Source organism: Phalacrocorax carbo, chromosome 4 (assembly GCF_963921805.1).
Source record: "Phalacrocorax carbo chromosome 4, bPhaCar2.1, whole genome shotgun sequence".
NCBI lineage: Eukaryota > Metazoa > Chordata > Aves > Suliformes > Phalacrocoracidae > Phalacrocorax > Phalacrocorax carbo.
Window position 1 is genome coordinate 11,678,765 of NC_087516.1, and position 27,574 is coordinate 11,706,338.

The 27,574-nt window shown below is 47.8% G+C and overlaps 1 protein-coding gene across 3 annotated transcripts in view; it reads left to right on the forward strand.

The window, feature by feature from the left end:
- LOC135313030 (homeobox protein HMX1) overlaps window positions 1-27,574 on the forward strand; it is an 82,297-nt gene that overhangs the window by 52,631 nt on the left and 2,092 nt on the right. The window contains exon 3 of one of the 3 annotated variants that reach the window (XR_010372577.1): window positions 7,137-9,841. The exons of 1 other annotated variant lie outside the window; for it this stretch is intronic. Coding sequence is in view for 1 of the 2 variants with exons in the window: in XM_064449049.1 (XP_064305119.1) it covers window positions 27,094-27,364 (271 nt within the window). In the remaining variant the exon portion in view is untranslated. Of the gene's footprint in view, window positions 1-7,136; window positions 9,842-26,955; window positions 27,365-27,574 lie in introns of those variants that run through there. One more of the 3 variants, XM_064449049.1, reaches the window with a different exon arrangement.

Below are 27,574 nucleotides of genomic sequence, written 5' to 3' on the forward strand. Positions count from 1 at the left end.
GACAAGCCTGATGGCCCTCTCCTGCACTACACAAAACCTCTTCCCTTTTAACCTGGGGAGTGACTTGATGCAGGTTTTCTCCTTGCCAAGTGAATGATTCCTGTTTGCATCGTGATTTGCTAACTTCTCGTTCTTGCTCCCTGAGCCAGGCACCATGATCCTCAGGACTCACAGCTGAGACTCCTCACCAAGGGAGGCATGGCCCCTCGCCCACCAGTGACTCATTTTTCACGAGTGTCAAGGATTAGTGTTTTACTTAGCCATGTACCCAACTCGTCCCTTGGCATCTCAGCTCTCTTCGCTGACTATGCAGCGTAGGAAGCCCTGGCAGCTGCAGCAAGGGGCAGGCTCTGAGAGGCAGCAGGGAACCCGAATTTCCTTGGGGATTTCCCAGGCTGGCAGGGGCTACTGTGCAGACCGGCAGGGAAAGTAAGGAAATTCCCCTCTGATGAGGAAGCCTGTAAAATTCTCTCATCTTTTTTGGCTTCTCTCTAAGTGCTTGTATGTGGGTTATTTATTTTACCAGTCTAATGTCAGTGTTGCTCCTGTTATTTTTTCTGCTAGCTGACACCATTACCTAAAATTAATTCAGATGAAGAACTAACATTTTCCCTTGCAAGGGCTGGTGGGAATGTCCTGTGCCATGTTATCCTTGACACATGAACAACCTTCATTTCAGTAGCCTTCCGCAAACTTTAAAAGTGTCTGGGTTAAAACAGTGATTAAATAATGTAGCCTGCTTTACAGGAAGGATATTTAAGCACCTACCTACTAAAGCAGCCGGTTCTCCATCGGTCATTTAAAGTGACTGTGCCACCTTCAGCTCATCAGGCTGTTTCTATTGCTGTTCTGCAGCAAATGTCATTGGATAGCACAGCATGAAAAAAACAGAGATATCAGTACGGTGTTTAAATTCACACATGCAGTTGTAACAGCAACATGAGCTCATCCATTTTCTCATTTTACGCAGTGTTTGTTCTGCTGTCAAATTTTTTGGTATTCACAAAGGAAAAGTTTGTCATAAGGACCATCACTGAGCACAATAAAATACATTAGAAATATGACTATTCTTTACAATAATTATGTTTTAAAAAAAGAACAAAGCCAAGCAAAACAAGATTAAAAAATAGCTATTATAAAACAAAATATGTAGTGCTTATACTCGCTATCAAAATCTAGTTCTGTTGATTTAGACTAATGACTTATGCACTCAACAGAGATGGCATTGTTTACTTTCTTACCCAAGTTTACATTTATTATTACTGCTAAGTTTTGTGTTAGCACACACTGTTTTAAATTAAATGAATATCCAAATACTGGTCTGAAGTTGCTAATGGCACCATGTGTACTACATTAGCTTGCATACTATTTAAAGAAAAACTCTTAATTGTACTACCATCGCCTGAGGATATTTTTGTGGTAAGCAATTAAGATTAATTTTCCTGTTCATGTAGAAAATCACTTCATGAAAACATTGGAATATAATAACTTTTGTCCAATTTATGCATTTTTGCTTTGATCATTTGGATTAAGGGAAGAGAGAACTATCATTTAACATCTGCGTATCTCAATGTGTTTAATGGTTATTTCTAACTGAATAGTTCCTTCCCTGTCTATAAAGCAAAGAATGTAACAAAACTTAAACATTTACTTCTACATGTCACTAGTGAGTCTACTTGTCCTCTGGTTTCGCTGCTAAGCAGTCCACAAAAGGTGTAGAATAGGAAATATAAATCCAAAAGTTGGCTGAACAATTTAACATTAAAAAAAAAAGAACCACCCCATAAGGGCATCTAATATTTGGAAAATACTGGAGGCGAGAGCCTTCTCTTTAAGCAGGGAGGTGAATCGCGGGGCTGCCCCAGCAAGCTGCCACATCTGTGCCACCAGCACAACCTCCCACTCCTGGTCCTTCTTCTGTGGGAGTCAAAACTCAGGGCTGCTGCATAAAGCTGTGACACTGGCAGAATGCAGAATGGGGTCCTTGCTCCATGTCAAGGCTGGACCCATCCCTGGGTGTGCAACGGTGGGAGCCACTCCGCCAGTCCCACACTTCGACATTGTTGTGGAGTGATTTGTTCTTCGTGACAAGGTCAAGCTGCTGTGAAAAGGTTAAACAAACGGACTTTGTAAGCTCCTTTTAGGGGAAAGCTGGTCAGAAGGCCCCTTTATTCGCCAATCCCCTTTAGTCCTGGGAAAAGACATTGGCCAAACTCACTTGTGCGGCTGTGGGGAGCTGGGGTGAGGATGGGGTGGAGGCTCCCTGCCCTCCTGCAGCCGCCTTTGGCTTGAAAAAAATAAATCCTGCAAGGGAAGGTGTTTGGCTGGAAGTGCTGATGTGCCTCCCCCTGTGCCGAGGTGCCACTGCAGAGGAGGAGGAGGAAGAGGAGGAGGAGAAGGAGGAGGATGTTCCTCTGGGGCCGGTGTGTAGCCCAGCGTCCCTAATGCTGTCTGCACCCATTCTGTCAGGAGGGTAATGAAGGGAAAGTTCCCAGACGAAATTAAAATCACCTCAGTCTTCAATGGGGGCTCGGAGGAGGCTTGTTGTAGCAGCCTTCACCTTCCCTCTGCCACAACTGCAGTCTGGTGCTCTGGTGGGAGGGGAACCCTCATGGATTAACTCCCACAGACTGGCGGCTTTTAGTTCAGAATCTCCTGCCCCATTTTGAGGTGTGACCATCTACTGGATACCCAGTGCATTACGCACCCGAGCTGCACCTTCTTGGAGATGCCCTAGGGCAGGGACGGTCCCTTCTGCTGCATTATTCACAGGGTGGCTTAATAAATAGTGCTGGCTCCACTCCCCTCCCGCTGAGAATGGCAGCAGCCAAGGGCAGCATCGTTCCTCTGTGGACTGGACAGGTTGTGGAGGTGCTAGGAGATGGCAGTGAGGCTCTTTGGCCCAAAGTGGTGTATGGAAAGGGTGAGAGGATGCATGGTGGGAGCCAAGCTGGGCAACAAGTGTCACAGACACTGGTCCCTCTACCCTCAGAGCTCCCCTGCCCTTCACAGCTGAGTATTTTGTTAACTTGGGCCCTCCTCTCCTTCCTGCTCATCCTTTCCCATCCTCCACCCCCAAACCTTAGCTGTGAATTGCCCAACATCCACACACAGACATGGACTTTCATTCCAGGAGCAAGGTTTCCAGGAAAGCCCAGGGGTGCTGTGCCAGTTCCAGCCATGCCAGGACCATGTCTCCGCCTGTTTCCTCCCTCAGACGCTTACATCCCTCACCTTATTCTCTTCAGATGCTTCCTTCTCACCACAAACTACTTTACTAGGGATTTTCCACTGTGACCCCAATCCTATTTGGATCCTGCTCTCCAACCTGACACTGTTTCATCTGCATCCACCTTCCTAATTTTCTTTTCCTCTGTCCACCTCACTGTCCACCCATTCCACCACCTTCTGCTTGTTGTACGTGCTCCCTCTTAACTTTACAACCAACTACTAAATTAAAAAGTTCCTCCTGTTTATTGCCATGCCCCATCAGAGATGCTATAATTGCTTATATGAGCACTCCTCATCTGTTCCAGTGCAAAATAAAACAGAGCATTTCAGCCAAACCATAAGGCTGATTTCCCCCAGTTGCCATGAAAGGGACAGGCAGTTACAGAGTCCCAGCAATAGGACCAGCCGAGGACTATCACTCCTCTGTTGTTCCAGCTGGGTCCTGAAGCATATGTGTGCGCAATACAGGTATCAGTGAGAGTCCCCTGACTGTGCTGCCAGGCAGCAGGGGCTTTTCTTTCCTGTCTGAATCAGGATTTTCTAGATATTCCTACTTTTCTGAAAACCACCAGGAGTCAGCAGGCAGACTGGTAACTGGAGAACAGTTTCAGGGGATTTGTTCACGAGGAACTTTCTTAACTCCATTCTACCTTTGCCTAAATCATCTTCAGCCTCTGTGTTATCCATCACATCATTTTTTTTCCTATGTGCAATATTTGTCCTCTGTGATTAAAATTTAGAGAGACAGTACAGCGCTTGCTACTTCGAGTTCTCCAAGTAATCTTGATGATTGAAATAAAAATGCACCACTTCTTCCCTTAAGCAGGTCAATTTTTTATCCCTTCTGCACTACTGAGACCATTTCTCAGGCAATAACTTTAGTATCCAAACTCTGGATTAAGATTATTCAAATAAAATAATGAAGGAGAGAATGAAGGGGTTAATAATTCCATTTGGTAACACAGATGTGAACTTAATAGCCTAACCACCTTCCCGCACCCCTCTGATCTCTGACTGTCATACAGCTTATACTGAAATAGCCGTCATGTTTCACAAAGCTGGAATGGATTTGGTAAGAGGCCAATCCTGCCGTACTTCTTCAAAACATAACAAAATGGACATGGTAGTGACTGCCAGCTAAGGACCTGGTACTGAGCTACTGAAGTCAGCAGTGGCTCTGCCAGCGATTTGGGTGTGAATTAAGAGCCTGAATTCCAGATGAATCAACATATTTCTACCGCCATAGACAGTCTTCAGCTGAATTTAATCTCCATCCTGCATCAGCTGTCAGCCAGCTGAATAGTTGCCTTGCCTGCAGGGATGATAGCTTTGTGGCAATGAAGCACTGAAAGAGAATTCAAGAAATCATCCGGGCCACTCTCCCACCATCCCACAGTTAAGTAAATCACTTTAGATAATCTCTTATGGATTTTTCTTCCAGCCTGCATTTCTGTAGCACAAGTCCTGGGATTTCTATCAAACCCTTTTCTTGGATACTACGAAGAGACAGATTGTGTTTCTAATATTTAGCCTGGTTTTCTTTGCTGAGTGTTTAACTGATTTCTCATTCTTCTTCAGTTGGTCACAAGTGATCACCAGCAACTTTATAGCAGCATTTTACATACAGAAAACTGTTGTCCCCTCACTCTTTTTTTTTTTTCCAGTTTAAACAAAGCCACATCTTTCACCCTTCATGTTTTCCAGATTTCCGTTATCCTGTAGACTCTCCCCTGTTGATCAGTGTGAGGGCAGCCAAACTTCCCAACTCTGCAAGCAGCATGCCAAAATGCCATTAGGCTGGGAGCTGCGAGGCACGTACCTTGGAAAGAGCTACAGGGGGAGAACCAGCGCTCTGGAAATGAGTTGCAGTGCAAAAGGATGTGGTTCCTATGAAAATCTGGAATTCCTACAAAAATCTGAAAATCTGGGACAGCTGTTCCCCAGAGTGACTCACTGAGTGTGATCACACCACAGCTCAAGACACCTTGTTTTCTCTGTATTGGGAATTTGGATTATTCAGTAGCCCCCAGCCAAGTAAAGACTAAAGTGATATGGCCCAGGTAGAAGAGGTGCACTTGGACTGTTCAAGAGCAAGCGTGTGGCCATCCCTGCTTAAAGCATCTGCATCTCTTAAAAGAAAGAGAAATTATTTCTTGGCCAGAAATAATGTTGCCACACACATCATATAGACATTTTCATCCAGATGTGTGATACAAATGTTTTTGCACTAAGCTTAATTTTCTCTTCCTCATCAAAAAGATGCAGATACCGCAAACATGCAGATCTACTAGTGGGGCATGGAATCGGTCCTGTATGTTATCCATAATTACATATAGGATCAGATCTGAATTAACTCAGCTTGATGTTCAAACCTAGTCCCTGAAAACATGTGGTTTGTGTTTTGGAGCACCAAAGTCTGGGCAATTACTTCAGTCTTCCCTAATTTTTTGTGTGTTCTTAACACTAATTACTTGTAGGTCTGGCTTTTCAAAAACATGATCATAAAGAGCAAATTTGCAAAGTTAATTCCAGCATTTCCTCACTCTGATGAACTTTGTAGGTAAGATTTCACGCTGATATTAATGAGTTCCCAAGCAACCAAAACTTATTTCAGAAAGAATTGGGGCTTAAATGTCTTACAAAACTGGAAAAGCTCCAAAATGCAAAACCTCAGAGATGTTCAGAGTATGAACAGATTTGCATCTCCCTAATACCAAAGTCCATTAACAACATATCACATTGCCAGGAGACAGCCAGAGGTTACAGCCTACCCCAAAAGTGACCTTTGGTTTGTATCTCACAAGGCTGTGCAAGCACAGACAATGTTAATCTTTGGCAATAGTGATATTCTAGATGTGGCACAAAAGAATCAGGTCAGCATCTCTGTTGCTACAGAAGTTATAGTTAGGTGCTTGTTTTCTATGGGGCAGGAAATTCTGTCAGCCATATTCTGACATGACTTCTGAGACCACTGATAGCTTAAATACCAACTCAGAATAATATCTGACTCCAGGAGACTCTCCAAGAGGGAGAAGAGGCAGAGCTCACCTTCAAGAATGGAAGGATCTGGCATATGTTTTATTCTGTTTATCCTTTATACATTTTATTTAAATCTGCCTTTTTTAAAATATTGTCAATGTGACAATATTATGGGACAGAACAGAGTTCAGAAACAGCTGCCAACACTTTCTGGGTAGGAAGAAAACAAAAAGCTGGAGGAGTGGTGTGAAAGGCAGTGAGAGCCGGGTAAACCAGCATAAAAACAAAACACTGGGTAGTAACCAACAGGTTTGGCTGAGGAAGGGCTCTGCAGAGCCCCGGTGATGAGGAAAAGAGGATGAAGGTGTGGGTGCAGAAGTAAGAGGAGAAAATCTGCTGCAAACTGTGTGCAGAAAGTCAGCTGTTGTTGGCGTTTCATGGGGTCTGAAGCCCTGCTCAGACGCAGTTGTCACGGCTCACAGGGAGCAGGGCATATCTCTATGGGGTTTTTCCCAGAGGAAAATACTTCTGCTATCGATTTTCATACACACACAAAAAAAGGACGGTAGAAGTTTCCGATGTGGCGGATGGGAGCAAGGCACCAGAGCAAGGAAATTACTGAGGATGTGCACACTAGGGAAGCATCAAAACTTATGTTAAAAGACCTTTGCATTCATAAAGTCAAACCTAGAAAAGATTAGTGAACGCCAGGATTCAGGGGCTTCCTACATGACACCTGCATAGCTGGGTATTTATCTTTTATCTTGGATAGTCACCTTGGTTTTGTATATTAATTTAAGACCAGACCCTGTTTGGTCCAGTCCCAGGGAGTGTTAGCTGGGGGCGGGGAAAAGTCTAAGAACTTTATCTGAACGAAACCACATATTCTGGAAATGTTATCTTTTTCTTTTTCATTTCCCGAACAGCCAATAAAGACAGCAACACCTCTAAAAATAATTTTTTTAAAAAACAACAACAACAACAACAACAAAACAAACAAACACCACCACCACCAACTACAACAACAACAACAAAAACACCAAAAAATCTCCCGGCTTTGGGATAAAGCCAAAGGAGGGAAGACACAGATTCCTGAAGTGAAATTATTGAGACGGTCCTCCTTCGGGAGGGCTCTGTGAGGGTCCCCTCGCCTTGCATCGTGCTCTGCTCTGCGTTAGCCTTAGAAATTCACGGGATTATCATCAGTTTATCCGGGGGCGAGGGGAAGCGATCGAACAAGCAGCACCCGGCCGGTCGGGACTGGGTTACTCTTCAGGCAGAAGCCGCGGCTCGGGTACCGCACCGGGCTGGGACGCGGGGCCCCGCCGGGAAGGGTGGCCCTGGGGCGGGGGTGCCGCGGAGGGGCGGCCCGGCCCCCCCGGGGGCACTGGGCGCTGAACGAATTCTCCCAGCTGGGCGGAGAAGCTGTTTTTGGTGGGGGGAGAAGTCTGTTCTCACCGCCGAAGAGGCGGGCTGCGCCGGTCCCGCTTTGCCCCCGGGACTGCCCGGTCCCTGCTTGCCCCGGCTCCTCGCGGGGAGGGTGGTGGGGACCCCAAATGCTTCGGGAGGGGTGCTATCACTTCATTAAATCTTCCTAAGGGAGGCCATGAAACCTGGGGCTCCAGAGCCGAGTGGCTGTGACGAAAAGAAATTAACCTGAAAAATGGGTTTTCTTAAAAACATAACATTTTAAAAAAAAACCCAAACCACAAAATCCTTTCCTCTGCCCCTGATTACTCTCAGGAGCGGAAATAGGCGCCGGGTGCAGCAGCCCGGGTCCCCGGGGCCGCCGGAGGAGCGAGGGGGAGCTGGAGGCTGGGATGGGTCCGGACTGTCGGGGAGGGCTTCGGGATGTCTCCTGCGCTCCCACCCGACGGCAGCCCCGCTCGGGGCGGGGGAGGACACGGCAGCTTTAAATGCAGCCGCGGGGACCCCTGCGCTGCCCCCAGGCACGGCCAGGAGCTGGCCCCGGGCCTGGACACGATCATGCAGGAGGTGCGGGACCTGCGGCTCCCGTGCGAGCCGGGCCTGACCGACGGGGCGGACGCAGACACGGGTGGCATTCTCCTTCCCCAGAAGCGGCGGGGCGGGTTTGGGGCCGGGCTGAACATCGGCCTGCAGAAGGGGTGGAGGTGTGGGGGGCTCTGCGCTGCCCCTCTGCCCCCGGCCGGCCCCTCCGGCATGCCTCCGTACTTTCCCACCCCTTCCCTGCCCTCCCGGCCGGTACCGCAGCCTCTTCCGTCTCCTTAAATTAACCCACAAAGGCGATCTCTCGCCCAGAAGTAGGGCACAGGAAAGTTTGGGGTGGGGGAGCTGGAAGATTTTTGTCATTGACTGCAGGACATCAAAAGCCCCTTCATTACGAACAGCCCAGTTCCCATCCGGGGCGGCTGACCATCTTGCTGCCCCACTTTGACACCAGGACCCATCCCTACGTGCACCCCCTTCCCCCCAGCGTCGCATCCGGGGTCACGGGGGCGAGGCACGGCGGTACCGCCCGGCCCGGCTCTGCCCACCTTGTCCTCTAAACAAATGCAATGTCTGAAGAGCTACACGTCTGGGTTTCCAGCCACTCCGCCCCCACACACACCCGCGCTGACACGACCCGGGGGGCTCCGTCCAGGACCTCCCGTGCCCCTCGGACCCCGGGACCCCAGGACAGGCCTGCCCCGAAAGCATTTGCTTCTCTTTCATTTGGTGATCGTTCACTCCGTGGCTGCGTCCGTCAAGTGCATGCGTTAAAATGCACCCTGTAACATGCTGCCTACTGCAATATTTCCTACAGACGCCATGCAGAGGTTAACCATAATTTTGCTGAGAACCTTTCGATTAAATTATCTTCTTGCTGTAAAACTGTATGTACTGAAAATGGGCAAATCTGGTAGTTTCAGCACTGAAGATTTTTTCTTTCCCAAATAAAGACTAACGAAAGCCTCAAGTGTCACCATGTTGTTGGTCTAATGCTGCAAAGGCAAGAGAACGTGTGCTTTCCCATCAGTGCTGCAAGTCCCCACAGCTCAAGAGGTCCTATGGATTCGGGGAAAACTTGGTGGAGGAGGCAACGCTGGGTGTGGAGACCCTCCCTAGAGTCCAGCATCATTCTTCTCTTCGCAACGAGAGGGCAGGAAAGGGGAACTGCGTCTTTTCTCCATTTATTACCTGGCAAACAAAGGGCAGAAAGAGTTACTGTGTTTCTTAGAGGCTGAACACCCCCGTAAGTCGCTTTACAACCCGCCTTGCACAGAGACCGTGGGTGGGCGGTGGGCGGCACAGGGACGGGCTCTGCCTGTCCCCCCGCGCTGCCCCGCAGCTCCAGCACACCGCGCCGTAACGGAACACGCTCCTGCGGCGCAGGTCGCTGCCGCTGCTTTGCCGGCGGACCGCAGAAGAGAACTAAACTGAGGAATAAACAATGCAAATGACATTTCGTTAGGGGAAATAACAGCAGGCGGTTACGATGACATTACGAAGAGTACCTCTGGTTGCATTTTCTTGTGATTTCAGCGCTCACCAAGCCCAGATTTGTTTGGTTTACGTATGAAACAAAGACAGTTGCCGGAGCCTAATAACTTATGTATTTCTTTTTACTTAACTAGATTTTGCTTGGATTAAAAACCTATATTCAAGTCAAGTAGATAATGAAATATAATTGGTCTAGAAATCTCTTTGTCTGTTTCAAGGTTAAAAACAGCGACTTAAAATGTGCCGTTTGAACCTACCAATGAAAATAAAGTAGGTCTTTCTATCGAGGAGACTGGAAAAAAAAAAAAACAAACCACAAGAAATAATTGAAATAAACAGAATGAAACAGGTATAATGGTAAAACAATTTAAAGAAAATTTAAGAGTCCATCTGAGGAAAGATTCGATCATAGAGACACAAAGGGTGCAGCTGGGAGGAGGTTGGTTGTCGCATTTTGAGTTGATGATAGCCTAATTTTGACAAGTGTCGAGACTTAAAGACAGTGCCCAGGGGAAAACAGGAGGAGAACTGCAACTACAGCACCAGAAAAAGAGCATTCCCAACATGAGGAACGGCTGGGTCGCTGCTAGGTAATTGATAGGTTTTAAATTGTGCCTGAAGATGGTGCTGTTTAGATGGCAGAACTCAGGTCTCGGAGAGCTGCAGTAAAATGCTATATTATGAAAATAAATTTTGCTCACCCAAAGCCGTGTAACAGCAGATTGCTCCAGCTCCAATTCCAAAATCTGAACAGCAAGGATGCATTGAGAAAAGGCTTAACAAGCAACTCAATTTTAGAATAATTTCACTGTGTTAAAACAATTTCTGGTCAGGTGAAATTTCAGTCCCGACACCTATCAGCAGATCTCACTGCCCCAGTTCAGCCTGGCTGCAGTCCTTCTGCTCACCCTCCTCACACCTCACCCTGAGTACAGCCTTTATAAACTTGCATCTGTGCACCGAGCACCCTAAGGAAAAGAGAAGTTGAAGGGAAATAGTCACAGCTGATTTTTTTTTTCAACAGATGTTGAAGGAATTTAAAGTGGAATTTCCCACTATGTAGCAACTTTAATGTTACTAAGCTTGATTTTAATGCGAATGCAAAGTGATCTGCTATAGTTTATGACAGCCAATTCTACTCTCTTGGCCTGACTGGGAACCAGATTTTCTTCTGATGGTTTTAATAAGGTAGGTTTTAAAAGGGCACCAGGATCTGGACTAGTAGATTCAAAAAGAAATGTACTGGCATATGTACGACACTTCCCTGCAATTAGCAGTAAATAATCTGAGGGGAAGGCTCTCTTTCTGGCAAAGTACAGTTCTTGCAGAATTTATGTTTTCTTCTGAATTGCACAATGGGTTTTAACACCATATGCCAATCTGGGAATCTCAAGCATAGTAATCAGCTTTGAGTTTTTGGAACACTTCATAAGGCCTGGATTAATCCCAACTGCATTATCTGGTGTCAGTTACTGTAAGTTGGAGGCGCAGCATACCGAGTCACCAGCCAGTGAATTGTGCAATAATGACCATATGCCATGTGCTATTTTGTGTCTTTCCTGTATTCTACCTATAACTTGTGCTAGATCCAATTAAGGGGCGAGCTGTGTTTTCTCCCGATACAAAGCAAAGCACGCTGCATTTTGCATGATGCGGATGTCTCCCAAATGGCAGGCTTTAAGTCAACCCCCTGCCGAGCCATTGTACTGAAATACATGGTGCTTTTTAGAAGTTTAAATTTACTTCCTCCCAAGAAAAATATTATCCCAGCACTATCTAATTACAAGCCATAGGACCTTAACAGCTTGTAGGGTCACAGTCTTGAACGGAAGTGCAACAGATTAAGGCATAGGAAGCCCTTCCTACAGCCTGTTGCCATCTCCTATGCTCCCCCACTGCAACAGCTTTGGCTTTGCCTCTCCGAAGTCCCTGGTCTGTGCTGCCCTGTGTGAAGAGGTCCCCAGAGCAGGGTCAGCAATCCACGGTAGGCTTGCAATGAAGTCTCCACTTCAGAGGAGTCAGGAGTACCTGAGAGGTTTGCACAGAGGCCTGCCTGTGCAGCTCATTGTCTTACGGTAATTTCATTACCTTTCTTACTTTTTCCCCAAACCAAGTCCAAGGAGACCTTCTGACCATTACTAGAGGGACTGTAAATAGACAGCTAATGCAACTGAATTGCTCTATGATGGTTGGTTGCTTTCTTGATCAGTAGAAGGCGCACATAGCCCTCACCCCAGGGAGCTTCTGGCCACAGGACTTACACGCAGCAGGCAGAATCAAATCCAGAGTGAATAGTTGCTTATGATTTGATGAATCACTTCATCTTTCAGTGTGTCCTCTGAACAAAATACAGACATTAATGATGGCATTTCTCTCGTTGTCTTTTCAGGTGGAAATCGGTTGCCAAAGCAATATGTCTAATGTCATTTGAGCCATATAACATTGAAAGGTCCTGCTCTGGCATCACCTGAGTCTCCCAGCAGTTCTGTGTCATATTTGAAGCCCTATGCAAGTATCTTGGATGTCTTTAGGAATATCAAAGGGCACTAAGTAGCCACATTTAAGCAAGGTAACTATGTACCTCAGCCAGTCCCCATGGGATGTCCTCACAGTCAGTGGAGGGTAGTAGGCTTTTTTAACACACAGTGCATCCGGTAAATGTGTCCTGTGGATGAGACAGGCTGTGTGCTAGGTTCAGATGTTTCTGTACAGTTTAGGGTGTCTAGGCTAGCTGTAAATTATAGATGATTTCCACTCCAGATAATGCAGGTTCTGTTCTTCTGCTGTGTGTAGTAATAAAAAAGGAAGTGGTGCTGGCAGACCCAAAACATCTGTGTTTCTCATTCTCCAAAGGCCTCACAGATTCTGGTCGGGAGAGAGAAAATAGCTTTTCCAAAGAAGTCATGAGAATGCTTCCCAAGAATGTGATGGTATTTCCAACACATAAAAAGGGGAAAAAATAAGAACCAAAGGAGGAACACAAACTCATTCTTTCAGAAGAACCTTACTGGTGGGTTGTCCATACGGTGTGGTTTGCTCTGTGTTGTGGTGGGGGTTCTATTTTAGACCCAAGGCTAAACACCCAGCAAGACCAAGTCCCATATCAGGAAGATGGTGACCTAAATTTAGACAACAGTAAAAGAAGGAAACATATGAGGCTCAGTTTTCAGGTGGTGGTGGAACAAGACAGGCTAAATATTTTTCAGTCCAAGGTCAGAAGTTGTCTCAGGTAGGGTCAGAACTTGGACACAAGATTCCTCCAACCTCCCTAGCCAAATGTCTTGTCTTCATCTTGGTATGGACGCATGGTTTTGGCAATGTGCTGTGTAGGATTTTTTCAACTAGATGTAAAAATTGAGTCAGGCTTTGTAGCAATATTCTGTAAGGGTTTGGGTTTTTTCTTCCCCTTTTTGTCTTTTTTCATTTTTCTTTTTTCTTCTTTTTTTAATAGACAAAGACTGTGTAGCTCATGAAAAACTCAACACTTGGAAACACTGTTCTCTGAGTTCAGTTATTAACTGCTAAATCATTTTTAGACCAGGTCTGCTTCCTATTTTTTCCATTTCCAAATATAAAATATGTCACGGTTTTGTCTTGTGTGTTAAGATGTTAGATCAATATCTGAATAATTAAATACAGCAGGACAATGAACAGTTTAATTAGCCTTGACGTTTTCAGAGTATTAGCTATTAAAACTAAATAGGAAAATTGGCTTGCTCTGAATCCTTTTATTTATAAATTGCAACTTGGCAAACGTACAGATCTAAGTTTATTATGCATTTGGATTGTGCAATACAGAACTGCTAGGAAAAGTCTTAATCCATCTAGACCACAGCAATCATTTTTATTTGAGATCAGTTACATGCGTTATGCTCTCGCAACATCTGTGAACATCCCGATGGCTCCCGCAGTATCAGGGCCGCTTTGGAGCCGTTTAACACCGCGGACCTCACCCGTGTTTCACTTTGGCCACGCTTCTAGTAAGGGAAATGAGAAAAACGCACCCCTCGGTCCGGGTTGAAAGCGCTTTGCAGAGGTCTGTGCTTGATCCGGGGAGGGATTTGTCCTCGAGGTGGCACTGTGACAAGGCCGGTTTGTTCCGCATTTACGCTGACCCAGCGCGGTAGCTACCTGCCCTGGAATTTAAGCAATTAAAACTCATCTACACATCATATATACGGGCGAGGGTTAACGAAGATGTTCTTCTTCTATGTTATCTTATCTTCGCTTTGGTTTCGCTTACGTTAATATTTGCATTTTCTTCCATGCAAGTAAATACAGGCACGCATTTTGAAAGCAGATTAAAACACCCTGAGAGAACAATCCAGTACAAGAGGAGGAAACTAAAGGGGGGGGGGGAAATGAAAGATAAATATTTTAATCTTTTTCAAAATAAGTGTAGAGTCATCAGATACTTTGTTGTTGTTGATTTTATTTACACAATGAAAAGATGCAAATGCTGATTCCTGCTAGCAAAAACATTTTCCCGTGTATTGCTTTACAGGTGTACTGTTTCATACCAAGGAAGTCTGGCTAAATGTGCACCTTGGAGAAACATCAGATAAGACTGCAGAATAGACATAAATCAAGTCCAGAACAACAACCGTGTGGCCTATGGTCAAAGATCATGGTCATGAAATAGGTCAGATCCAGACACTTATTCAGAATATTCCCAACACAGGGAAAGGTACATATTCTAGATTACTTTCCTCAGATCTCATTCACATCCAAACTACTGTCCCCAGATTCAGACTCTGTGAAAGACAGCCTTAAGATTTTTATACTTCTTTCCTAAACATGCTGATTATGGTAGAATTTTAAATAGTCTCTTTCTACATATCCTGCTTAATTTCTGATTATGTACCGATAAAACCTTTAGGATTCATCAGTGTTTGCAAAATTGGTAGTAATAATCTAATCTGGAATATTAATCTGAATTGAAATCTAATCTAAAGAATTTGTAAATCCTCGATATGTGTCAGCAAGGCTCCCAAAGCTCTCTAAATAACACTGAGGGTTACTTAGGATCAGCAAGGTGCAAGTACTACTTAAATCCTGATTAATCCTTCCTGTGCCTCATGCAGACTGTAGACTTGGTCCTTATGGAAAGAAGTAGTTCAGATTCCCCAGTCAGCTTTCTCAGGGATAATGCACACTTAAATTTGTACCTTGTAAGACTAAGGTACCTTTTTTTGAGCCAAATCTCAGTTGATTTCCAATTTTTTAAAATTGGCCTTAGTAGATATATCAAAAGGGAAAACCTGAATGTAGGAACTCTCAGAATATCGGCAAAGGACAGAAAACAACAACTCAGCATCAGACAAAATTATGCTTGCTGTTTCTCACTCAGAATCAAAGTCTTTTTAATCCACGGGTGATCCCAGAGATGCCCACAAGACTTCAATGACCATCACAAACCCCAAGGAAATATTTCATTTTCAGTTTTTTTCTTCTGAATTGAACATGAGGATAAGATACACATATCCAAACATAGTTAATTGAGAATAATATAGTTGTTGTGCTTAATAAAACAATTAAAATCATCCTGGAAATGAAGAGTTCCAGATGAAAAAATTGGTTTTTTCCCTGTAGACTAAAATAACAAATCTAAACAAACACTGTGGTTTTTATCCTCAACTGAACTTGACTTTGACTTCGCTACACCAGGTAATAATTTAATCACAGTCACATAAAACTTGCCATTTTATGTAAGGCAATGGCTGCTGTGTACCTTTGCATGGCATAGTTTTGAGGCTATATGCATACATATCCTGGGGTAAAGACCCCAGGGGTCTGTGCTGGGCCCAGTCCTGTTTAACATATGCATCAGTGACCTGGATGATGGGACAGAGTGTAACCTCAGCAAGTTTGCTGATGATACCAAGCTGGGAGGAGTGACTGATACACCAGCAGGCTGTGCTGCCATCCAGCGAGACCTGGACAGGCTGGAGAGCTGGGCCCAGGGGAACCTCATGGAATTCAACAAGAGCAAGTGTAGGGTCCTGCACCTGGGGAGGAACAACCCCCTGCACCAGTACAGGCTGGGGGCTGAACTACTGGAAAGCGGCTCTGCTGAGAAGGACCTGGGAGTGCTGGTGGGCAGCGAGGTGACCCTGAGCCAGCACCGTGCCCTTGTGGCCAAGAAGAGCAATGGTATCCTGGGGTGCATTAAAAGGAGTGTGGCCAGCAGGTTGAGAGAGGTTACCCTCCCCTTCTACTCTGCCCTAGTGAGACCACATTTGGGGTACTGTGTCCAGTTTTGGGCCCCTTCACTTGAGAAGAACATGGAACTGCTTGAACAAGTCCAGCGGAGAGCTACCAAGATGATCAGGGACTGGAGCATCTCCCTTAGGAGGAAAGGCTGAGAGACCTGGGTTTGTTTAGCCTGGAGAAGAGAAGACTGAGGGGGGATCTCGTCAATACTTATAAATATCTAAAGGGTGAGTGTCAAAAGGATGAGGCTGGACTCTTTTCAGTGATGCCCAATGACAGGCCAAGGGGCAATGGGCACAAGTTGGAACACAGGAAATTCCACCTCAAAATGAGAAAAAGACTCCTTTCCTGTGCGGGTGCCAGAGCAGTGGCACAGGCTGCCCAGGGAGGCTGTGGAGTCCTTTCCCTGGAGACATTCAAACCCCGTCTGGACACGTTCCTGTTCCCCCTGCTCTGGGTGTGCCTGCTCAGGCAGGGGGTTGGACAAGCTGATCTCCAGAGGCCCCTTCCAACCCCTACCATTCTGTGAATCTGTGATTCTGTGGTTTTTAAGGATGAGCAGAAGATGGAGTGATGAGTCAGGTCCTTAGTCTGCTTTTGCTGTTCTTCACACTAAAAGGCACTAATGGAGGAAGGGGAAGGAATTATTCCAGCTAGAAGCAGCCAGAAAATGAAGAAATAAAAGAAGGCTTCATTTCAACCAGCATCAACCGGCTAGAAGTTAGGTGTTTGGTTTAATGTCATTGTCCTCTACAGTGACCTTCGGCAGCACTTGCAGTAGTGTTCATCCCTGCCAAGTAGGGGTGCACGGAGAGGGGATATGGGTCACCTTCTGCAGGTTCCCTTCTTGCCCCCTCACAGAGAAAAGTCAAGACAAATCTATCAGACTTAATATCTGACTTCTGGCTGGCTCCTGCCCCAAGTGGGCATCACGGAACACTGGAAACGTGCTTGCTGCTGTGGACAGCCACCTTGTTTAATGTGCTTATCCTCCATCCCAGCCAAACCCTGTGGAGAGCTGGTAGTGTTCAGGCCTTTGGTCTGACAACCAAAAAGTATCGATAAGATCCTGCAGAGTCTGAATATCCTGATTGTCGAATGTTCAGGAGACATGCGAAAGCAAAGGCTACCCTTGGCATCTTAGAAAGCAATTGCAAGCAGATGGTGGACATGTTTCTCTTTTGCTAAATGTAAGAGGACAGCTTCTTAGGCCTGACCAAGCCTGGATGACCTGTCGGGGCTGCAGAGGGGATTGAAACCACCTCACCCTAAGTAAGAAGCAAGGCAGGGTCAGGCAAGCTCTGCAAAAGGTGGAGACAGAGCACATAGTGTTTCAGCAGCTCTGAGATATACGACAGAGTGTGTTACCTGCTGACAGCTCCAGAGCGGAGGGATACAAAAAGACCCCAAGCTCCTGCTGAGGGGTTCCAAAACTCCGGAGTGCTGGCGTGGTTCCAGCTACTTCCCCTCCGTTGTTTTCCCTGCTGACCTGTGCAGACAGTGAGACAGTAGACGTGAATAAGGGAGAGCCTTCTTAGCTCATCGGGTTTACCTCTCTGACCATTTTCTGCATGGGACAGTCAGCTTTGTGAGGAAACACCATTTCAGATCACTGGGAATAGGCTTCTGAAACATTCCTCTCATGCACCTCAACAGTACAGTCGGTGTGAAGAATAAAACTAGATATTTGCAAAAAAGTGGCTCTGGGATAAAAAGGACCTGAGTGTCAACCCCCCGACCCCGACTTGCCAAATGTTGTTCTCCTTCACTGCATGGCAGCCCCACTCGAGCACAAGCCTTGTTTGCTTATTTATTAAGTACATATGTTTTATGGAGTCTATGATCTGCAGAAAACATTCCAGCCTTTGGACCCAAGGGCAAAATCCTTCTTTCCAATCTGCACAGCCAATCTTTATGCTGATATTTTGCTCTTCCTAAGGGATTTCCGTGCAGTGAGGGAAAGAGAAATATCAGAGCTCAAATCCACCAGGTGTATCTGAAAGGAAAAGCCTGCTTTGTTGTCCTCTTCATTGCCTCTCTCAGCAAAAGAAAAGCAACATGGAAAATTCAATAGAAAAGATTATGGGCAATACTGTTAATATTTAATAAACAGACTGTCTTGAACTAAACCAGGTGGCCTTTCATAATAAGATGTCAGTTCCATCAGCAATAGCAGGACTTCATAGCTCAACAAAGGAATGGACATACTTGTCTCACACTCAACTTAGGCGTTTTCTGTGAGAAAGAGCAACATTTTGGAAAAGGCTTCCTTTCCCCTCTTTAGATGTGTGTGATCTTGGATCACCCCTCTAGTTTCTCTTCCCTTTTTTTTTTTTTTTCACCAAGTGTAGTCATTTCCAATAAGGTTCATGAAGGGTTTCTGCTTTTGAAGGTCCCAAATGGCCTAAATCACTCCTAGCACAAATGCACTCTCTATTGTGGAAACTGAAACCTGCCACACCATAAGGTGATCTGTATATTAGAACCAGATATCCTTTCACATCTGCATTTCCAAGCAGTGATGTGGTATGTTTTGAGTTAGCCTACTTTTAGAGAGTGGCTCATCAGATAGAGATATAGCTATAAATACTGCTAAAGGGCTGGTGTTTGCCAGGCTCTTGCAAGGATGCTGGCTGGGGAGAGGAGGGCGTGAAGGTAAGAGGGACTCTTTTTTGCAAAATACACACCGCCTACCCAAACTACCATTAACTGCACACCATAACGACATGGCACCTTTTCTTCCTACTATCCAAGGAAACTGCTGTCCCTTGCCAGGTGAATGACAGGATTTTTGGTGCTTCAGATTGGCCTGAAGCTAGCCCCATCCTCTAGTCCTAAGAGCAAGTGGCACGACACAGCTTGGCTCTGCAGACTACATGCTTTCCCACTCCAAAACAGGGTGGTCTGATACCTACCAGGATCAGTCCAAGGAATTTTCTATGCTATAAATGCCCTGTCACAGTCTGGAAGGGGACTGAAAGGCCAAAATCTGTCAGGGAGTAAGTTTATGGTGAAGACTATGGACAGGCATTTGCCTAAGCCTGTGGCATGATCCTTTTGAGCTTGCCCATACACGCTCAGCCAAGAAAGCCAAGTCACATGAAACATTTGAGCAGAACAAGGGAAGACCAAGTTATCTGTGGCCGGGAGTGGAGACGCCATGCTATAACAGCATGCTCACTGAAGAGAGCAGTCATATCTCCCACTGAGTGCCCTCCCCTTACAAAATTCAGTTAGCTGCACCGCTCTGCAGGGCTGCCCTTCACCCATCTGCGCCATGGTATGTATTGTCACAAAGTGGCAAGAAAGCCTTCCCAGGACCACCAGGAGGAAGCAGACGTGGGAAGTGATTCATCTGACATTTTTATATGACAGTTACCCCCCTGCAGGAGTGGACAATGTTAGCTAAATATGCGTTTTCTTTAAGAGAAGCATAGGATGAAAAGGTTAGATGTAGGGGTCTCCACTTAGTCTGATTCATGGCCCCCAGTAGATGTGGGAGGAGAATTTTGCATGAGAGGAGATAAAAGGGGCATGGGTGCCTCTTCCTAATTAGTCGGTAGGACGTACCCCTGTGACGCACAGTGAAGGTTCACCTTCAGCAGTCCTTGCCCATCTCTCCAGTACTGTCTCCATTTAAATCAACACTTTAGCTTCTTCTGGGTAAGACAAGGATTTACAAAGTGTGATATGGAAATTTTCCTGCAGCAAGCCCACTTATCGCTCCAATTTCACATAACTGCAGTGTAGATTTTATTATTCATAGCCAGAGGCCTGTGTAAATTTCTAGGTTGACTTCTCATGTCCTCACAAGGGCAGAATGTGGGCCGTGGTGTTCAGGTTTCATGAGGAATTACTGTGGGAACTGGCTCGCTCTGTCCTAACACAACTCGGGGAGTTTGTGAAGTCAAAGGGGAATCTTATGAGAAGGAGCTGATACGGCTGGGTTTCCTGCCGAGCCCCACTGAGATCCTGGGGAAGATAGCACATCTCAGTGCTGCTTGCCGAGAGAAAGCAAACAGAGCTTTACCACCGAGTTCACTCAGTGTTTGACCGAGCCTTCCTACTGCTTCAGGGTTTTCTAGGACTAATCAGACTTGATAACAAAATAATTCAGGACAAGAAAGTGAATGCATTTGGGGTTTCCATGTATTTACACTGGGATCTGAGTTCACTACAATATTAATTCTGACTAGGTCCAGTCCTTTTTAAAAGCATTTCAACACTACTTTCATGCTATGTGAAAATGTAATTTTTCTATACCATAATAAACATATTTGTAAGTGTGTAACTGTATCTATCTCTGGATATGTCTCTCCACATATGCTGGAGCACTGCAAAACCATTTATAGTACATTACAGAACAATTTGAAAATTACATTCATCCCCAGGTTTTAATGACTCACATAAACTCTAACTACTCTTTGATTTCTATAAAGATTATTTCTGAACTGATTCAGAAATTCATGGTTTTACATTTGTATATATATCATTGGTGGTAGAAGTTTTTTTGGGGGGAAATCTACATGCCTTGCTCAAATGTGATTTGCAAAAGTATAATTTTCTTCATCTTTCATGACAATGAAAACTGGTTTCCTTGACCTAATGGCAGTTTTAAAGCTGATAAGGTGTCCTCTTTTATGATTATTGAATTACAAGTCAGTGGAAAGGAGATGCTTTCTGTTTTTATCTATGCAGAGCTCACTTGCTTCTTATTAATATAACTCACAAATATAGGTGATTTTTTTCATGTACTAAAGCTCCATGTAACTTTCACAAGTTTTCTTAAATATTTCCCTTAGAATACACAGTTTGAATCATTTGACTATCAAAGTGCGAAAGGTAGTGTAATTTTTGCCCCAATGTTAATGTTACTTAGGGGCTAACTTTGATCTATGCATCAATTTTCCTTTTACACAACTGTATAAATACAAAGGATGTTTTGTACTTTAAGTACTTAATACTTTCTCTGGCTGAATTTGGCTGTGTCCTGGAATGAATCTAAAACTCCTGAGTCAATCAGATTTAAGAAGGTATGAGTTTTTACTCAATTTACTAAGCTCCAACTGTTTTTGAAGTTTGATCTAAGAATCCAATGTATCAACACACAGGGAAGTTCATTACATTGTCCTTGACAATGGTTTAATACTCCACTAAAATCATCCAAGATTGGATGAGGGAAGGAGAACAGAATTTTAATGAAATTTTACCTCAGAATCCTCAACTTCAAACTCTGGCTGAAAACCTTCATGTTCAAACTGTGGGGACGTACAAACCAGAGATAAAGCCTACCTTGTTAATTAAAAAACTAGTTTCATTCTCTTATATTGCATAACACAAAAATAAAATATAAAACATTATTTCAAAATTTATAAAATTATGTTAGGTTGTGACAGTGCAATATTTTTCCCCCAAAATCTTTTGGTTTAGGCAAAATCAAGACCTTCATTTTCTGAGGGAAAATAACTCCAAAAGTCTTATGGATAATAGGTTAATGTTCAATAGCTCTGAAAAGTCACTTTTTTTTTTTTTTTTTACTGTGTCTCTGTATTTTCCAACTTGATTGTTAGCAGAACAAAATATCCGTGGTTAGTCTGGTAAGGATCTTTTTCCATAATGCTCTTTTGTCTGTATAACAATAATAAAAGCTTTATTGGCACCTATTTCACATGACCTCCATAATTCTCCTGTGGCTGACCCTAACCAGTACCAATAAAACCATGCATTCTCTCACTGTACGTACAAAAAAAAAAATTAATGTTAAAATTGTGTAAGGAAATCAGTGCCAAAGACCTTTCTGGAAAAGTCTCTTTAAAACAGGACTGTATTATAATTGTTAGCTCTTCTCAGTAGGGACTACCTTTTTTTAAGATATCACATAATTTGCTGATGATCCATTTTCTCCCTCTCTCCCCGTCTCCAGTCAGACAACTAATAAATATTTCTGAAAGGGCTCTGGAATTTTAGCACATGGGCATAGATACTCCCCAAAATCATTCTCAAAGTGTTTTCTTCGTTAATATATTCACATACCCAAGGTTATTCCCCAGTTTGGTAATTTATCATGGGCTAAAGTACCCCTCACTTAGCAAGGAAACAGCACTTAAGCAACGCGATTCATGCTCCTAATTGTAAGACATCTATAACAAGCAATAAATAAGCATCACGGACAGTCAGGACATGCTACGGGCTGGAAGGTTCCATCCAGAGCACTTAGCGACTATCTGTGAATAATGAATACATTCATGGGAATCAGCATGGGCTGTGCAGGGTCCTTGAAAGGGGAAAAGTTCTCTGCCAGTATCACTCCGCGAACAATCCAGTAGGGTTGGGTTTATAATTTACTGAAAAAAAGGAACACCAAACCAACAAAAAACCTTAAACCATAAATATCAGTTTCTCTGTTTCCCCATCTTCAGGGACCCCCCTTAAAATTAACTGCAAATTCAAAAAGCAATTGCACGAAGTGTTGCTGCACTGAAGTGCTATTTAACCCACATTTGGAGGGATTTAGGGTTTTCTACCTGCAGGAAAAAAGGGGGTCCCATGGCCGGGTTGTCCTTGAGGGTTCCCTGCTGGAAAGGCCACCCAAAATGGGGAATCCCCGTGAGATGATATCCGCAGGACCCTCACCCAGGCGGGGCAGGAGGGGTGTCTGGCGGGACACCCCCCTGAAACGCCCACTCTGCTTGTCCCAGCAAGGGCCAGCGGGACGTGACGCCACCCCCCACCCCCGGGGCCTGCTCCGCACCCGCGGCTTTTGGGAGGCGGCGGAGCCGGAGCAGAGACCTGGCGAACTCCGTGCAGGGACGGGAGGTGCCCCGGCGGGAGGGGTTTTGGTGGCTCCCCCGGGAGCTGAGCGGACCCCTTTCCCCCAGCAGTCCCCGGGAGAAGGAGGAGAAGGAGGAGGAGGAGGAGGAGGAGGAGGAGGAAGATGTTACACAGAGCTTTAGAGGCCGAGCAACTATCTTCCGGTTGACCTTTTTTTAAATGGTTTGGCTTTTTTGTGGGTTGTTGTTTGGTTTTTTTAAGTAGGTATCCAAACCATCCCACCACCACCTCTGCCTCTCTAGAAGGAGCGTTGGACCCCAAAAACCCTTTTTTTGCATCCTTGTATCTGCTTTTGCGTTTTGGTGGCTCCCGACAGTTTACTGAAGACGCGAATATGACTTTTATTTGTTTTATTTTTATAGCTAAACCGAACCTGGCTAAAAAACTATTTTTATTTGTGAGTATATACATACATATATAAACACACACATATACACACACACATATATAAATATATCAACCAGAGGCAGATGTTGGCCAAGGATTTCCTTACCCGCAGCGCTGCCATCTGATGTGTTAGGAGGGTGACAGGAACTGAGCGGTCTGTCCAGCACGGAGAAGGGAGAGATGATTCCCCCTCCCAGAAAGCCACCCCTGCCCGCAGCGCCGGGGGTTAAACGCCTTCTGCAAAGATCCGGGCTCCAAATGGACCGCGGGCCCTTAAAAGCAGAGAGGAGCAGAGGTTAGGTAGCGAGCGCTAAAGCCTGTCTTTGATTTCATTTCTATTTTACGACACATCGAGGCAGTGCTGGCGGGGGGAGAGCAAGGGGAGACATCAAACACCGGCAGGGTAATTGCATTCACATTGCGGGCAGGCCCGCTCCAGTTCGCGCGGGAGCCGCCCGGGCAGCGGCGGGAGCGGCCGGCCCCGCATCGCCGCGGCTCGCTGGAGGCGCTTCTCACGCTCACAGACACGTTTTCGGCCCCAAAGTAGCCCTCCGTCTGCTGATTCCCTCCGGAGCCCGGCCCAAACCCCCACTCGCCCCTGCCCGCTGCGTGGCAGCCGGCCGTGCTTGGCACCCACGTCGGGCAAACCCTGCCCCAAGGCTCAAGGGCCGTCGGAGATGGTGGCGGGGCGGGATTTCCACGGGCATCCCACGCCAGTGACCGCCACGGACCGGGAGCCAGGGGTGCTCAGCAGGAGAGAGCCCACCGCCCGCATCTACCAGGGCTGCCCCGCACCTGGAGGTCTACAAATCCTTGGAGAAAAACGTGCACCTGGGAGAGAAACAGCCAGAGGCAGGGATAAAAAGAAAGGGGCCCCGACACCGATAGTGTAAATGTGTTCTCAAAGCCACCTCTGCCGAAAACACGGGGAAATCCCTTCCGACCCGCCGGCGGCAGGCAGGAGCTAGCTGCCCCGGGGAAGCCTCGCCTCTCAGCTGCCTGCAAAACATAAAGGTTGGCTGGGCTGCAAAGAGGTGGCTGTGGGTGAGAGCTGGGGGAAGGAGAGGTCCTGCCTCGCCGCGGCCGCCCGGAGCCCCGCGGAGGAGTGCGGGCAGGGGCCCAGGACGTCTTGCTGACATGAAATTATGAAAATATACCGCCACTGGCTGCTTTTTCTGCTCCCTACGCGGAGCCCGGCCGGGGGTCTGCAGGGAGGCATCCAGTAAACACACGCCCTTTTTCTCCTCATCATCATAATAAGCACAAAGTGTTAGGGGCCATGGACTACAGCGATGTGAAAGGTAAGTAAACATAACTACAAGCTTAAAAAAAAATACCCCGTACACACGGACACGTATGTGCAAGTGTTGTTATTTGCAGGCATAGAATTATACTCATCCTGAGGTGGTGTTTCCGCAGTATGTCTGAGTACACATGACTTTTCACAAACACAGGTCAGCAGTATGGCACACCAACAGTTATAAGTTATGCTAAAGAAATACGGTGGGGGGGAGGGGGGGGGCAGGAAGCAAGAGCAAATTTACTCTTATTAATTTTATTATACTATTTCTAAGTTTCTAGATGGAAATCAAATAATATTACATGAGATGCATGACCACACTGTAGGAGCACTTTATAAAATATGGGTATGGGACACATGCATATCGTCTGCACATTGTATATAAAAAGTATAGAAGTAACCAGGGTCCACACTTTTTTCTTTATTCGGGGAAGCACACATATATTTTCTGAGTCTGCCAGTCAAAGAGACCTGACGGTTTATGGATGCTTAAGACATATCCGTCAAACTCATATTTTCCACCCAGCAACGCGCACCAAGATGGGCTCAGCATAAAAGCAAAGCTCGTTCACATCAGTGCTGTGCAACAAGTGACGAACGCACTTTCTCCCGGTTTACAGCTCGCCAGACTTCTCTCGGTCTCTGCCCAGGTAGGACAGAAAGCCGAACGTGTGCCTCTGTGTATTCCTACTTTCCCAGAGTCCACTTCAGAGCTCTGGCTGTTTGTACTTTGTTCTGGAGTCTTTGGAAGTGGAATTATTCCTTTCTTTTTTTTTTTTTTGTTTGGTTTGGGGTTTTTTGTCTGTTTGTTGGTTTGGTTTGGTTTGGTTTTTTTCTTCCCTAAATGGGACCGCAGGGGTCCCCACCGCCCCCCGGGGGAAGGGAGCGGGACAGCTCCGCGCCGGGGGGGCCGGCCCCGCACCCGGCTGCGCCCCGGCCCCGCCGGACGCTCCCGCCGGGCCGCAACGGGCGCCCCCGCTCAAAGCGGGAGGGGGAGGCGGGGCTTGGGAACGGGGGGCTTCTCCGGGAGGAGCGTGAAGGGGAGCAAGCAGGGATACCCCGGCAGAGGAGGCCGCGCAGAGCGCTGGCCTGCAGGTGACCATGGCAGGGTGTCTGTGTACTCACCCAAACCTCCGCGGGCCTCCGACGTGCGCTCCGGAGCGGCTCGTCCCCCTGCAAACCCGCCGTCGCGCGGGAAAAGGCAGGGGGCAGCTCTGCCGGCCCGGCGGCTTGCGGGGCTGCTGCGGGTCCCTGTCCCCAGGCGGGCGGTTCCCGAGGGCCCGGCAAGACGGGGCAGGCGGCGGGTGGCCTTACGGCTTTCCATGAAGTGGAATTACCGGAGTAATAATAAATTAAAAAGTTGGATTGCGGCATGGTTACGCCAGCAGCCGTGGGCTGGGCGCTGGAGCGGGCAGCGCATCCCGGGGCGGCGGGGACGGCCCCGCCTGCGACCAGCGGGGCTGGCTGTCTTAAATAAACTGTGCAGACATTATATGCATGTGTGTGTATATATATACACAGATATACACAAATACGCATATATATGCATATGCGTGTGTCCTTTATATATAAAAGGAAAATAAATGTCCCCAGCCGGCCCTCGGGAGACCCTGTAGACGAGGGTCCCCCGCCCCCCGTGTCGGGCACCCCCCTCCACCGGCGGGACAGCCCGCGGCGACGGACACCGCCTGCTCTCCGGGGCAGATGTCCCCCCGCCGCCGCCCCCCGCCTCCCGCCCACCGGTTCCGCTGCCCCAGCCCGGGGTCCCCGGGAGGGGTAGCACCTCACCGCTCCGCCGGCGGCCCGCGGCGGCGGCTGCCGGTCCCGTGGGGCCGATGCAGGCTCTCTGGGCGGCGGAGGGCGCATCTCCTCCGTCCACCGCCGCCGCCGCAGACATGAAAGCGCTCGGCGGGGAGGGTGGGAGGGGGGAGCGGGGGGGCGGGGGGGCGGGGGGTGTGCTGCTGATTATTATTAATGATATTAATATAACTGCAATGCCCGCGGCGCGGATTGGCTGGCTGGGCTGCCCGCTGAGCCCGCTGGAGCCAATGGGAGCGCCGGGACGCGGAGCGGCCGAGCCCCCCCCCGGCCGCGTCCCGTGTGCGGGGCCGGCACCGCCGCCCCCCCCGCGCCGGGATTTGCTCCTTAATTGACCTAAATAAGGAGCTCGTGAGTGGCGGCCCCGCGGCGGCGCGCGCACACGCGCACCCCGCACTGCACACGCACACACACCCACGCACACCCCGCGCACACCCCCCACGCACACACGCACGCCCCGGCCCCGCCGCGCTCCGCGCCCTGCGCTTCCCCGCGGAAATCCCCTGCGCCGCGGCGCTCCTCCCATCGCAGGATCCCCCCGCTCGTGCCCGGCGTTTAACTCGCATGACATTTTTATTTCGTTATTATCGTTTTCGCGCAGAATCTGGCGCCTCCGATGGGTTGTCGGGTGGCTTTTTTTTTTTTTTCCTTCCCCGTTCCCTTCCCCTCCTCCCCCTCCCCCCTCCCCTCCTAGCTTGCAGGAAATGATGGCAAACCGCGATCTGAAATGATTACTCCGGAAAAAAACCCTTTTATACCAGGAGAGCATCCACGGGGCTAGGCAGAGGCAGGAGGCGGCCGCGGGGCAGCGGGGAGCCGAGGACCCAGCCGCCGGCGGAGCCGGGACCCCCCTCCCGCAGCTCTTTCCGACCATGCCGGACGAAGCCACGGAAAACGCCGGCTCCACCTCCGCCCGCGTTTCGTCCTTCTTCATCGAGGACCTGCTGGGCACCGAGGGCACGGCGGGCGGCGGGGCGCGGCGGGCGGCGGCGGCGGGCGGCGGTGGCGGCGGCGGGGGGGGTCCCCGCTGCGGGCCGCGCTCGCCGCTGCGCCTCGGCGCCCCGGGCTGCCCCCTCCGCGACGCCGCCGTCGGCTGGTACCGCCGAGCGCACGCCGCTTTCCTGGGCTGCGCCAGCCCCGACAGTAAGTCGCCTTTCCCTACCCTTAGTCGCCGGCCGGGGATGGGGGGGCGCGGGTTGGGGGGGGGGGTGTCCCTGCTCCCCCCGGGGGGTCTCCGGTCCCGCCGCGGCCCCTGGGGGCAGGCGCGGAGGGGGATGCGCGGAGTGCCCCCCGCAGCCCTCGCCCTGCCTCCCCGATTTCGGCCGCCCAGGGCACATCTCCCGAAATCCTGCC